Source organism: Parasteatoda tepidariorum, chromosome 6, assembly GCF_043381705.1.
Source record: "Parasteatoda tepidariorum isolate YZ-2023 chromosome 6, CAS_Ptep_4.0, whole genome shotgun sequence".
Taxonomy (NCBI): Eukaryota; Metazoa; Arthropoda; class Arachnida; order Araneae; family Theridiidae; genus Parasteatoda; species Parasteatoda tepidariorum.
Genome location: NC_092209.1, coordinates 3,396,135 through 3,409,626, shown reverse-complemented (window position 1 = coordinate 3,409,626; position 13,492 = coordinate 3,396,135). Strand labels below are relative to the sequence as shown.

The 13,492-nt window shown below is 31.6% G+C and overlaps 1 protein-coding gene across 2 annotated transcripts in view; it reads left to right on the top strand.

The window, feature by feature from the left end:
* The window catches only part of LOC107438897 (cadherin 74A), a 128,682-nt gene that overhangs the window by 24,532 nt on the left and 90,658 nt on the right, over nucleotides 1–13,492 (top strand). For both annotated transcript variants that reach the window (XM_043044638.2, XM_071181921.1), the window contains exons 2-3: nucleotides 2,600–2,720; nucleotides 13,329–13,418. In XM_043044638.2, the coding sequence (XP_042900572.2) occupies nucleotides 2,627–2,720; nucleotides 13,329–13,418 (184 nt within the window). In that variant the 5' untranslated portion in view covers nucleotides 2,600–2,626. The remainder of the gene's footprint in view (nucleotides 1–2,599; nucleotides 2,721–13,328; nucleotides 13,419–13,492) is intronic.

Here is a 13,492-nt window from a genome sequence, read left to right as displayed (position 1 = left end):
TATATATATATATTTTATTGTGAAAGACCCGCATTTGGTGGTTTTGTTGACCTCCACCGGTGAATGTTGACAATCACATAGTGGCTTTGGTAAATCTCTGAAATATATGCTCGGTGCTAGCCACTGCCCGGTATACCCTACACTGATGTTTTTTTTTTTTTTTTTTTTTTTTTTTTTTTTTTTTTTTTTGAGGTTCAGTGCTACTGTCCGGTACCCCGAACACTGATGTTTCTCCTAATCTATCCTCAGCAGATATTAAAATATGGAATAAATATTAAAATATCGAATTTATATATAATGATTTCAAGGAATAAATAAATATCAAATTGGATATAACAAATATTTCGGATATTCACCAAAGCGAGATTCTGGGTAATATATCTACATACAAGTTAAAAACTTTCGAAATGAAATTTATTTCTCTGTTTAAAAATAACCCATTATAATAAATTTGTATATTACTATTTTTAATGAATATTGGTAAATAAAGATAAATTACTCCTTTATCTAAATTAGGGATAAATTACTTAATAGATCGTATCGTACAACTTGCATTTTAGCTTCTTTTCTTGAAAGTGGCAACCCTGATCTCAATTAAAGTTTTGTACTTCTTTCAACCGATGAACAGATCAGGCGGTTAAAAACTTAAATTGCCAATTAACGAGGCGGAAGTTATTAAATTAAATGTTATCTTCAGTTGTTACTCCGTAGAAAAATGAATGGATGGTTGACCCGCTACGATCAGTAGACCTGAAAGATACTGTTAGTTATGCTTATTAGTAATGAAATAGTTTAGCGAAAACATGAAATAAATAACTTGAGATCAATAGATAATTAATTATTTAGAAAATAAATTGTACCGTTTCTTTTATAAATATTTTTCCATTACCTTTTGAGTTTGTCCCATTCTAAATTTTTTTTCCATGGGCCGCTGCCCGAAATTTGCCAAGAGTTGCCGATTGATTATTCGGTCACAGACCACGATACGGAAATTTCTATTCCCCTGATATTACTAAAGAATTTCCGTTGTTTTAGAAACTGTTTTTTCTAGCGAATGCATTAATATATTTATACGTTAAAATTAAAAGAATTCTTCACTCCACAATGTTTATATGCTAATGTTTAAAAAGAAACGTAAAATATAAAATAATCAGAAAGTCTCACTCTTAATCGCTGAAAAAACTTATAATAAAATTATATACCTTTTAAAAAGTCAGTTAAGCTTCAGTTCCCTACAGCGAAAATCAAATCACTGAAATTTCATGTTTTGAAGGTTATGAATAAGACATAATTACGCAATTTGCAAGTTTTAAAACACACTACTTAAAAATCTATGGGAAAGTTAGTGAAGTTTAAGAAATATTTCGGGAAACAAGAAATAATTTATCAAACTTTCATTTATTTAAGTTTTCTGTATCGGAATCATTAATTCAAATTTATAACTGCCGAAATCTGCATTTTTTGACGAGGGATTTTCCTAGTGGCGGTAAAATAGCAATTACGTTGATAACTTTTAGCAGAAATTTTATAAATTTTGTCAGTTTTCTTAGAAACTTTGCTATTTCCTTCAATTTAGCTCCATAAATATGCACATTCATTTTCTTTATAATTATAAGCGCAGTGCTAAATAAATAAATAGATTGGATCTATAGTATATATCGTTGCTGTGCCTTATATTTTTACTATTTAAACTAGCACGTTTTTTCATCCCATGCTAAGTTTCAGGAATTAATAAATATATTTTACCTATACACATTTTTGTATTATGTATATGTACACACAGTGTCTTATGTACATGTAAATGTGAATGACCAAAATTGGTGGTTGTTGACTTCCACCGGTGAATGTTGACAATCACATAGTCGCTTTGGTAAATGTTCGAAATACATGCTAGATCTGCTCAAGTGCCACTGCACGGTATACCCTACACTATGTTACTACTATGTTTTAAGGTAAAGTGCCACTGCATGGTATACATTTGCCCGGTATACCCTACATCAATGTTTTGTAAGAGTCAGTGCCACAGCCCAGTTAACCGGTACACTGATGTTTCTCTTAATCTATCCTCAGCATGTACTAAAAACATCGAATAAATATAATAATATCAACGAATAAATAAATATCAAATCTGATATAGCAAATATTTCGGACATTCACCCAAGCGACTTTGTGATTGTTGACATTCACCGGTTAAAGTCGTCATTCTCTTGATTTCAGTCATTCACGGTAACATTTACACATAATTTTTACACTTTTGCTCTGGAAATTATCGTGCCACAGGTCCTTGGTTCGATCTTCGGGCAGGGCAAGGTTGACTCAGCCTTTCTTCCCTTCAGTGGGTCGATAAAATGAGTACCAAGCATGATTGGGAACTAAACATTGGGGGTTCCGCATTGGGCTGTCCACCCAACCGGAACATCTGCTCCTGCATCCCGAAATTTCAAGAAAAGTGAGAATGGGCCTTGCCTCTCTATGGGCTGTCGCGTCACTGAGTTTAGTTTTAGTTTAGTTTAGTATAAGTTTACGCAGTATTATTTTGTTCATATTTGCTCCATAAACTATATGTAACGGCTAAAAGTTTACATTCTTCTATTTGTAGGGTTCTGAAAATGATTTAATTCGAGGCATGCTTAGCAATGGATACCTTAGGGATAACTCAACCATCGCAGCCATCATGAAACACATTTGCTTAGTCTTTATTTTAAGTACTCTTCTCGCAAGTAAGTACATTTTGAATTTTTTACCACTGCGTCAGTTCTCGAAATGGAACTCTGCCATGAAATAGTGCCATATAGTTTCATATGAAATAATGCTGCAAGAGCAACTGGCATAAATTATAGAATATACTCTTGATACCTCAAACATCGATATGTCAAAAACCTTGTTTTGTCAAAAGAATATTTTTCCTCTTGGCATTACATATCTCCATAATGTTAATTTGAGTTCCTATGTCGAAGAATTTCTTCTCAAAATTCTTATTACGTCGAATGTTTTACGAAATAGAAAAGGAATTTTTTCATCAAAATCACAATTGTAATCCAATTATTTTCTATTTAATGCATAAATATTTTCGTCTTTCATTTAAAAAATAAAATTATCGTTACTGTATTTCGATTTCTAGTCAACTATCATTACATGCATATTTATTAGTACTTATTTTTATGTTTCGTGACTTTATTTTTGAGAGTACTTTCCTAGAATATATTTTTCTATTTTTGGAACACATTCTGAACTTACCGTTAGTTCTGAACTTATTATATCGAAAACTCGTTATTTCGAACTTTTTTTAGCGTCTCTTTAATTTTGAGATATCGAGGGTATACTGTATTATCTAAGCAGGTGTTTTTTAAACAAAACAAACAAGATTTGAATGAGCTCTAAATAAGTAACTCAGAGATTGAGTGAGAGGAACACGATACTAAGATTTTTTACAGCTAGATGGCAGTATCAATGATTAGTTTTTCAAGAAGAAAGTTAATAAGCTATAAAGAAGGTTTTTCAAAATTCTTTCGCTTTAAAAAAAAAGAAGAAGAAAAAAGAACCCTCATAGTTTAAGTGCCTTACGCTTGAAGCAAAGCAATTTCAAACCACATATGCTCTCTTACTATAAGGAATTATCTGGCCTTTAGATTGAGCAAATAACAGAAATAATTTAAAATTTATTTAACTTTTTTAAAATGCCAATTTGACAACATTTTTCAGCCCAAATAAACATTATTGCCTTATTCATATTTTTTTGCAAATTTTTATGAGCCGAGATTGTGTAGCATTAGTGTAAGTTATTAAATATACAAAAATTAGACCATAAACGCTTTTCCTGTTCTCCAAACTGTGGCTTTTTTCCATATTGACGCTTAACGCCCTTTTTAGAATAAGCATAAGGAACGCAGGTCAAAGATAGGCTAAACTTGACCTTACAGTCATAAGTAACAGTTGCAAACTGAAATCAGTTATTAAAAATAGCATATTTTATACAAAAAAGCATCATTTCATGATATTAAAGAACCTTCAAATAAAGTGAATAAGAGTGAAAATAATTAAACATTTATTGCAGGGGCTTTTGTGAGAAAATATGAGGGAGGGGGGCTGTAATTTATGTTGTCTTCCATATATTCTATATCATAAATGTTGTTAAAAGGAGCAGTTAAACAATTTCTTGCGTCAAGGAAAAATATAATATTAGGATCATCAATGAGATTACTTATAAGTTCTATATTTAAATCTTTTAAGTGTTTGTTTGGGGCTTCGGTGATTTTTTAAGTGCTTTGGTTTGAAATATTTCAAATGTTTATTTCTTATGTGAGTTGGATAAACAACATCAGGCATGGGCAAAGCGTAGGTTACAATAAGCCTAAGGCATTGTATAGCGAGCAAAATAAAAAACGGGCCACCCTGAATAACTTTTGATCTAATAATCGGATCTTCACGTTCTAAGACTTAATCTTAATGGTTTGAGGGGGTGACCTCAAATATGGTAATTAATTAGAGCAGATGATATTTTTTAAGTTATGAAATCAGACACAAAAAAGTACTTCTTCTGAATAAAAATACCTCTTTTCCGACGGATTCGGATTTCTGACTCCCAAAATACAGGGAGTAGCCTCAATCTGGGAAATTGGGTCCCCATTGTTTCGTCGGGATCCATCCAAAATTTGGATCACCTGTTAATTTTACTTTTTGCGTATTTCGCCATATCTCAAGAACTTTTAAAGCGAATTTAAAAATCGTTGCACGCAATTATAAAATTCTCTTATCAAAAGTTAATTGCATTCAAAAAAATAATTTTTGTTATTTTTTACTGTTTTTTTATTATTTTCTTTCATAGCAGTCATAAAACTTTTGTGTTAAAAGATATATAAATTTTCGCAAAATTTCAAAGTATCTAATTTTTCATGGAAAATATAAATATTGAGCGAAATCGGTTAAATAGTTCCTAAGAAATAAAATTTCAAAAAAAAAAAAAAATAATGGAAATTTAAAACACTTGATTTCTCAGGAACTATTCAATCAATTTCACTCAATATTTGTATTTTGTCATGTAAAATAAGATACTTTAAAATGATGTAAAAAATTATATACCTTGCAATTCACAATTTTTTCGTCGATTGCTAAATAAGATAATAAAAAATAGTAAATTTTCAGTAAAATTTATTTTTTTCATGGATTTATCTTTGGATAAATGGATTTTAAAATAGTGTGCAAAGTTTTTCAATTCGTTTAAAAAGTTCTCGAAATATGGCGAAATACGCAAAGAATAAAATTTACATCAGGGGTTTCATACTTTGGACAGCTCTCCTGATCAAACTATGAGGATCATATCTCCCTGATTGCGGCTACCCCCTGGATTTTGGGGGTCAGAAATCCAAATCAGTCGAAAAAAAGGTATATTTATTCGGAGAAAGTATGTTTTTGTATCTCATTTCGTAACTTAAAATATTGTCTGATCTGATTAATTAGCATATTTGAGCCACTCTCTCAAAGCATTAGGATTGAGTGCTAGAACATGAAGAGTGGTCCGTTCATTTTTTTGCACATCATACATATAGTAAACGTTTCAGATAAAGAATTGGTAAAATCACTGGGTAAAATCATTCTCGTGAAGATTAAAAGTAGGCAGGTATGATATTTTGTTAATTTTTTTCCCCACAAAACATAATAACTACTAGGGAAATTCTTCTACAAAAAGCATTTATGAACAAAAGGAAGGGCAACTAGTGTAACATAAAAATTTTGGCAGCATATTGAACTTCTTCAAACATTCCTATTTCGGAAGAAAAAAAAATTCATAAAAATTTTAACACGCTTAGATCTGAGTCTTCCTTGTTATCAAGTCAGAATTTATCCTGAGAAGTGAAAAAACTGGTAGCAAAAATATTTTATTTGCAGATTGCTATCGGAATAAGTGTACAAGATTCTCGTAACACAACAATAACAAATAATAGATATTTTACTCCTCCCTTGTACATGATATAATTTTATAACCAGATCTTTTTATCGTAAATCACTGCCCTGAACAACGTAGAAATTAATAAACTTCATTGCATTTAAAACTGGTTCGTACGTTTTTTAAAAAAATTAAAAAAAAATGCTACTAGCATTCTAACAATAAATTCTTTTTATTATATATAGCTTTCACTTTAACACTATATATTTAAACTTCATGTTTCAGAACTAGATATCCTTATTTGCAAACATTAAGCATGGTGGTGATTGCGATATAGTTGATATGCATCTCATTTTCTTAGTTTAAGTACCACTTTGAGAATTTTATAAGGACCGTACAAACCCGTTTAATACTTATTGAATGGTACTATTAATTATAATATGTTATTAAAAAGTATTATTTTCAATTAATTCATGTTTATGAATATTCTGAATAAATTTATAATGAGCAGCTACATTACCTTTAAAAATTAAGTACATCAATATTTATTTTTGTAATTAACTATATGTGCCCCACTGCTGTTCGTTGTATGAATGCGGTTGATGCCTTTTATCTTGCCAGTTGCCACTGTGAGGAGTTAGTTGATATCTTTTATCATGATGCTTACCACTGTGAGAATTTGTTTGAGGTCCTTTATCATGATGCATAACACCAGAAGGATGTGGCTGGTGTACTTTTTCATAATGCTCTTTATGAGAACTTGATGGGTGTCCTTTATCATGATGCTTACCACTGTGAGAATTCGTTTGAGGTCCTTTATCATGATGGATAACACCAGAAGGATGTGGCTGAAGTACTTTTTCATATTGCTCTTTATGAGAACTTGATGGGTGTCCTTTATCACTATGTTTATCACTGTAAGAATTTGTTTGAGGTCCTTTATCATGATGCATAACACCGAAAAGATTTGGCTGGTGTATTTTTTCATATTGCTCTTTACGAAAACTTGATAGGTGTCCTTTATCACGATGTTTATCATTGTGAGAATTCGTTTGAGATCCTTTATCATGATGCATAACACCAGAAGGATGTGGCTGGTGTACTTTTTCATAATGCTCTTTATGAGAACTTGATGGGTGTCCTTTATCACGATGTTTATCAGTGTAAGAATTTGTTGGAGGTCCTTTATCATGATGTACAGCACCTAAAATATTTGGCTGGTGTTTTCCGTAATGCTCTTTTTGTGAACTTGATGAGTATCCTCTATCATGATTATTCATACCGTATGAATCTTGTTGGTATCCATGACCATGTTGACTAGTTCCATAACTGACTTGATGTAATTCTTTCCCATGATTATTTTCACCGTGTGAAGTTTTTTTGTATCCTTTATCATACAAATTCCTGTCACTCTTATTCTGTTGATGCCCTTGATTCTTATGGATTTCACCAGAAGAGCCTTGATGGTGTCCTCCACCATATCGGTTTTCACCATGAATGACCCGTTCATTCCTTTTTCCATATTGATTTTCGCTATGAGTTATCTCCAAGTGTCCTTTCACATGGTGATATCCTTTACTATTTTTATGTTCGACATCATCAGACTTTATTGAATACCCTCCACTGTGCACTACTCCGTCAAGAATTGTTTTATATCCCTTACCATCATATCCGCTTGTTTGAGAACCTTTTTGAAATCCTTTACTAACGTGATTTTTGCTTCGGTGGCTCGTTTGGTATTCATCACTATTATGTCCTTTACTGATAGAGCTTGTTTGATGCCTTTTACTATTATGTTTTTCATCACCGCCACTTGGTCGGTATCCCTTATCGTTATGTAAAGCGCCATCGTGACTTATTTCGGAACCTTTTACATCGTGGTCCTTTTTGTGGGAGCTTGTTTCATACCTTTTACTTTCTTGCCCTTTTCTAACATCACTTGCTGGGTAAGCTTTACTAAAATGCTCTCTACTGACATGGCTTGTTTGGTATACTTTACTACCATACTCTCTACTGTCATGGCTTATCTGGTATCCTTCTTTAACCTTTTCTTCTTCCTGGCGACCATTTTGATAACCTTCGCTCTTATGATCGACTTCGTGATGACTTGTGTAGAACTTTTTACTGTTTTCATGACTAACACTGCTTACTTGGTGTTCTGTTCTATCATGCCCTTCAACATGACTGATGTGGCATTTTTTACCATAATTAGAGTCATCACTGTGATGTCCTTTAGCCTGATAACAATCACTGTTATGTCCTTTCTTAGACTTCTGCTCATCACTGTGATAACTGACTTTATCATGATCAAAGTCGCTGTAATCATACCTACCATAATCATAAAAATCCTCATAGTTTTTCTTGAATACATTTCCGTGGCCATCATTTATAAACTTTACGTCTTTTTTAGCTTCATTTGCCGTCATTAAGTGGGTAAGAATAGAAAATAAGAAAATGGTGACAAGCAGTTGCATGTTCAATGGTTTTGTGGACTTTAAACGACGCTACAAATGTAATATCTTCCTAATTAAAAGAGGCTGCTTAGATTTGACTCAGGCTTTTATATACACGATTCGTGCAACCTTGCCCCATGTTTCGATAAGTTTGATTATGGAAAACTAAAAGTGATGTTTCGGTAATAATAAAGTTAGGAACTATGTCTTTAATTACGAGATGATTCATGGTATTCATAATTAGGTAAAGGATAAAGAAATACGTTTTCTTCATATTCTAAAACATTGTTTTTTTCCCACCTACTCTGTGACTGTTGTTCATTGCACGACATTCATCTTTCATTCAATCTTATCTGAAAGGTTGTTTTCATAATATGATGAAAACTAATTGTTTGCAACTATAAAATAGATCAAGGATGAATTTAAGAAATTGATAAAAAAAAATTCTTTCAATGTTTAGAAAAAAATAATACTTTTCTTTAACTTTTTCAAATAATATGATTTATTTCAAAAATAAATGAAATGCTTTTGTTTCCGATAATGAAAATATTTACAGTTTCGCGTCGTCGAATTCTGGTGAGAAATGCTGAGCGAGTCATTAATTCCTTAAAAAATAATTTTAAACGATTTAAGGTTATGTTGATTTAAGAAGAATAACGATTCAATAAAAACATAGATCCAAATGAAATTAAAAAAAAAAAAAAAAAAAAAAAAAAAAAAAAAAAAAAAAAAAAAAACTGATTTTAAATGTAAAATTTGATAAGTTTTAATTATCAATCTGCAAATGGAAATTTTAAACTACTGAATTCTAAACTCGTTTTCATTACGTTTCAATTTCTAAAAGTATGTATTTATTTGTGGGGAAAAGAAACTTTTAACATGCATTTTTCTTTTCGCACACTAACATTTTATAGTTCTATTGCAATTTTAGTGGTTTATATACTTTTAAAAAATAACTGGGACTAACACACATTTGTCTTACATGGAGAGAAAAACCACGAAAACCTGACACGTTTAGCCTGACATCAAGGAGACTCCAACCCACAATCCGTTTACCACTGAGGATATTTTGCGTCAGCATTGTGGTCGGTGCAAGCCGGATGCGGAATTCGTATCAACCAGCCATCTTTGGGATTCGAACCCGGTTCACCTCATTGGAAGGCGAATGCTCTATCACCTGAGCCATCACGGACGAAAAATCATCATCGAAATTTTTTTAACCACAGTGTTTAGATGAAAAATGTATTTACTTCCTGACTTTCCATCACGCCCAGATCCAGTACCTCATAAAAATAAAGTTATAAATTATTATATAGTAATTAGTGTCAAAATATTCACTTTAATAGCCTGTTACCAATATGTGATAAATTCTTTAACCATAATAACATTTATTTATTTATTTCATTCTGTTCCTTAAAATTAAAAAAAAAAATTTTTTTTTAATGAAGGAAAATGTTAAGAAATATACGCTTCATACAATGTAAGAAAAAAAAATCAAAGTAATTCCATGTTTATTAAAAAAAGAATAATCATATAATGCGCATTGAGTGCATTTTATGGATCAGATGGCGACATGCTGACACTTTTTTGATAATGATTTGTTATAATGAGTCGCCATTTGGCAGTTGGTGCCCTTTAATTTTGCTGCGTAGGTTGAGTTGTTAAGTAGAAAATTTAAAAACTTAAGATAATTTTTATTTTTTTATCTTTCATGGACTGTAACAATTTAGTTTTTTATTAGTAGATCAGAAAAAAATATCTATTTACGTCTCTTTTTTACGACAAAATAAAATCGCTTTTATATTCTATGTCTGCTAAAATAACTTTCCCTGTGAAGATTGTCCGGAAAGAATTTATGAATATCTCTCTATTGTGTTGTAATAATTTTTATATTTTCTTTTTTGGGTCAGTCACTGTGTTTTCCTAACAGTAAATGAAACAACCATAAATATCCCACTTCCGAAACTCGTTTTTGAAACTGTTTCAAAGAGAAGAAAAAATGAAAGAAAGTAATACTATGATACCAAGCCAACTTTCAACACTGTTCACGAAAAAATTCTTATTGCTGAAGTTTTCCTTTTTTATTTTTAATTTATTAAAATAATATCTAAACGTATTTGCAAGACCCTAATAAATAATTAATTTAAACTTATTTATGACACACTCGTTAATAATCCACACACTCTTACTACTACGGAATTTCCGTAGTTTCAGCAAAACATTTTTTCTCTTGGTAGCAAATGCATAATAAATTAATATTTTAATAAATTAGAATGAAAAGAATTCCGGCCACCACTACATATTAATTATTTAAACAGATAATATAATAGAATTTCAATCTTAAAGTTTGCGTAAATAAATCTACCCTCATTTTCAAATTCGATGAAAGAGCAGATAGTCCTACGGAATAGGTACTCCGAAATTTATGTTTAAATCCGTGGGGGTGCCAACTTTCTCCGCTTTGAGAAGAAGTATATTTAATTAGTAGCAGCGAAATATTATTTGTTTTTAATTTAGTATTTTTCATTTTAGGTGATTTTTCACCACTATACATCAAATATTCGAAATATCTTATGGAGGCCTGCCAAGTACTACGTTTTTTGCAAAATATTTTATAGAGTGGGTAGCCTTTTAAAAATCAAAGCTTTTAGAATTATTGGTAATTTTGCCGACATTTTATAAGCCTCAGTACGAAATAGCTAGAACAAAGAGTTGTTTGATATGAACTTATAAATCATTTCTATGTAGTGGAGTCGAACATTAATTAAATGAATAAAAAATATTACATTAAAACCTAAACATAACTACCATTAGAATAAATTTTTACAACAGGAGTAGAAAGTTGGCAGTCCTGAATATGGAATGCAACTTCATTACAGCCTGGTGACTTTTCAAGAGGGGGCTTAATTATCCTTATTCTACAAGTTTTGCTATCAAATTCACTACCAATTTCTTAAAACTTTCGCAGTTGTCATCCCTGCAGTAGACTAGTCGAGTGGCCATATTTCAGAAATGCTCTCCGGACAACGAATAAATATTTTCGAGTGGTGGTCTTTCAGTGTATGATTCTTGGTTTAGTTAATTCAATTTACAGGGTTTTTAATCACCACAACTTTTAAAAATTCGATGACTTATGTGATTTGTCACTTTGTAACAGGTAAGCAGTGTTGAGTCTTTTAAAAATTTATCAAAATTAACCGAAAACTTGCTAATACTATCCGGTGCAGTTGGCATTTCTGATATTCTAAAAGGTTTCCTCCGACCTGGAAAAAATGAATGTGTGGTAGCTAAGATTTTTCAAGACTACTGAAAAATGCCTAAATTTATCTTTCATTTGTAAATTACGAAATTAAACACGCGTTATTCTCTGCACTCATACATATTTTCGTTAAATTAAATATTTATTGTGTGTGTGTTAATTTAAAACATCTTCTATATATCACCTTCGGTACCACTTCAAAAAAAAATTAAATTTCCAGAGCGTAGAAACCCTGTTCTAGAAAAATTCAAAAAGTGGTGATAAATACATCATAACGTCGTAGAAAATTTAGATTTTTTTTTAAATGATAAAAAGAGTAGAGAGTGCCAATTATACGACCTCCGATTATTCGGATTGTCAAATTATCCGGATCGTACAGAGATCATTTGTTTTTCCCACCTTTCCAAAAAGAATTTTTTGTACACGATAAAGCTTCTTTATTTAATACGTCGAAAAATTAAGAAAGGGGTCGAAAAATGGCTTCTTTTGTCCCTCGGTAATCTCGAAAAAAAAGCTCATGTTCGTTTTTTCCCGTTTCCTTGTTGATGGAATTAAGTTTCTATAAAAAGAACAGGTTAATAATAAAATTTAATTTAAAAAAAAAGACTAATTGTAACATAGGCAATACTGCAATTGCCAATCCTGAAAAAATGTACTCATATTCCATGTAAATGTAAGGTAGTTGAATATGGGTAGACGTCAACTCAAAATTGGATCAGCTGTTCAACGACATTTATAGAATATACTTCCACTTTCGAATGTTGTTGTTGTAGGCCATTAAGGCACGTGCGAGTGTTCTAGACATCTATGGCCAAGAATTTGACTTCTGCCACACCCATACTTCACACCCGTTGTTTACGATCCCCAGATCGTAATTTTGACCTGAACCAGAGAACGACCCATCTCTATTTCAGTACCCCCGAGGTATTGATTTGATATGGGAACAAGGAGGACTTTGCGACCTGACAGATTTAACGACCACCAGTCAACATTTACTACATTCGGTCGGCGGTATTCGAACTCCCGTTCTCACGAACGAGAGTCCAGCACCCTGTCAACCAAACTATCCCGTCTCTTTGAATTTAAATATTTTAGGTTTTACATCCATGTTAGAACTGTTCAAGTATTTTTAAAACATTGAGAGTTTTTCAATGAAGCTATAATTATTTCCATTTTTGGTATTATACCTTTTTAAAATTGACCCGGAGAAATTAGAATAAGATTTTATTATTAGGCTGGTAAAATATTGCTACTTGGTGAAAATTCCTTCACCGAAAGCAGAGATGCCAACTGCTCCGGACACGCCAAATTAATTAAAAAAACGGTAAATAGCTGCGAAGTAAATTTTGCAAATATTTGACTATATTTGCTTGCTTTTTAATGGGTATTGCATGACACAATTAACATAAAGTGGTGAATTTTATAAGCTTACTAATTATTTAGAAATAGTGGTGGATAATAATCTACTAAATTGAATTTATTAAACCAAGAATTACAATTGATAAACTACCACTTTAAAATATATATTTGCTGTCCGGAGCAAGTTGGCATCTCTGCGAAAGAGTAAAAGTCAGGCTTGCGGTATGACGCTGTTAAAGTAGAAACAATGGCTAAAGCATGAAACTCAATTTAAAATATTTGTTTCTTAATTTAATTCTTCGTCGATAAATGTCTGAACATTTGTATTGAATTGTATTAATATTTGTAACTCTCTTTTTGTGTGGCGTTTCAGAAAAATGTTCTGGACAGATCAACAGGCCACCGGAATTTCTAGTTGGAGGAGATATGGATTACTTCTCTCTCAAAGAGGACACACCAGTCGGTAAGTCCATTTAGAATCTAGTTCAAAAACCATTTCTTAACTCACTGCACACCTCTAAGGCACTATCAACAGTT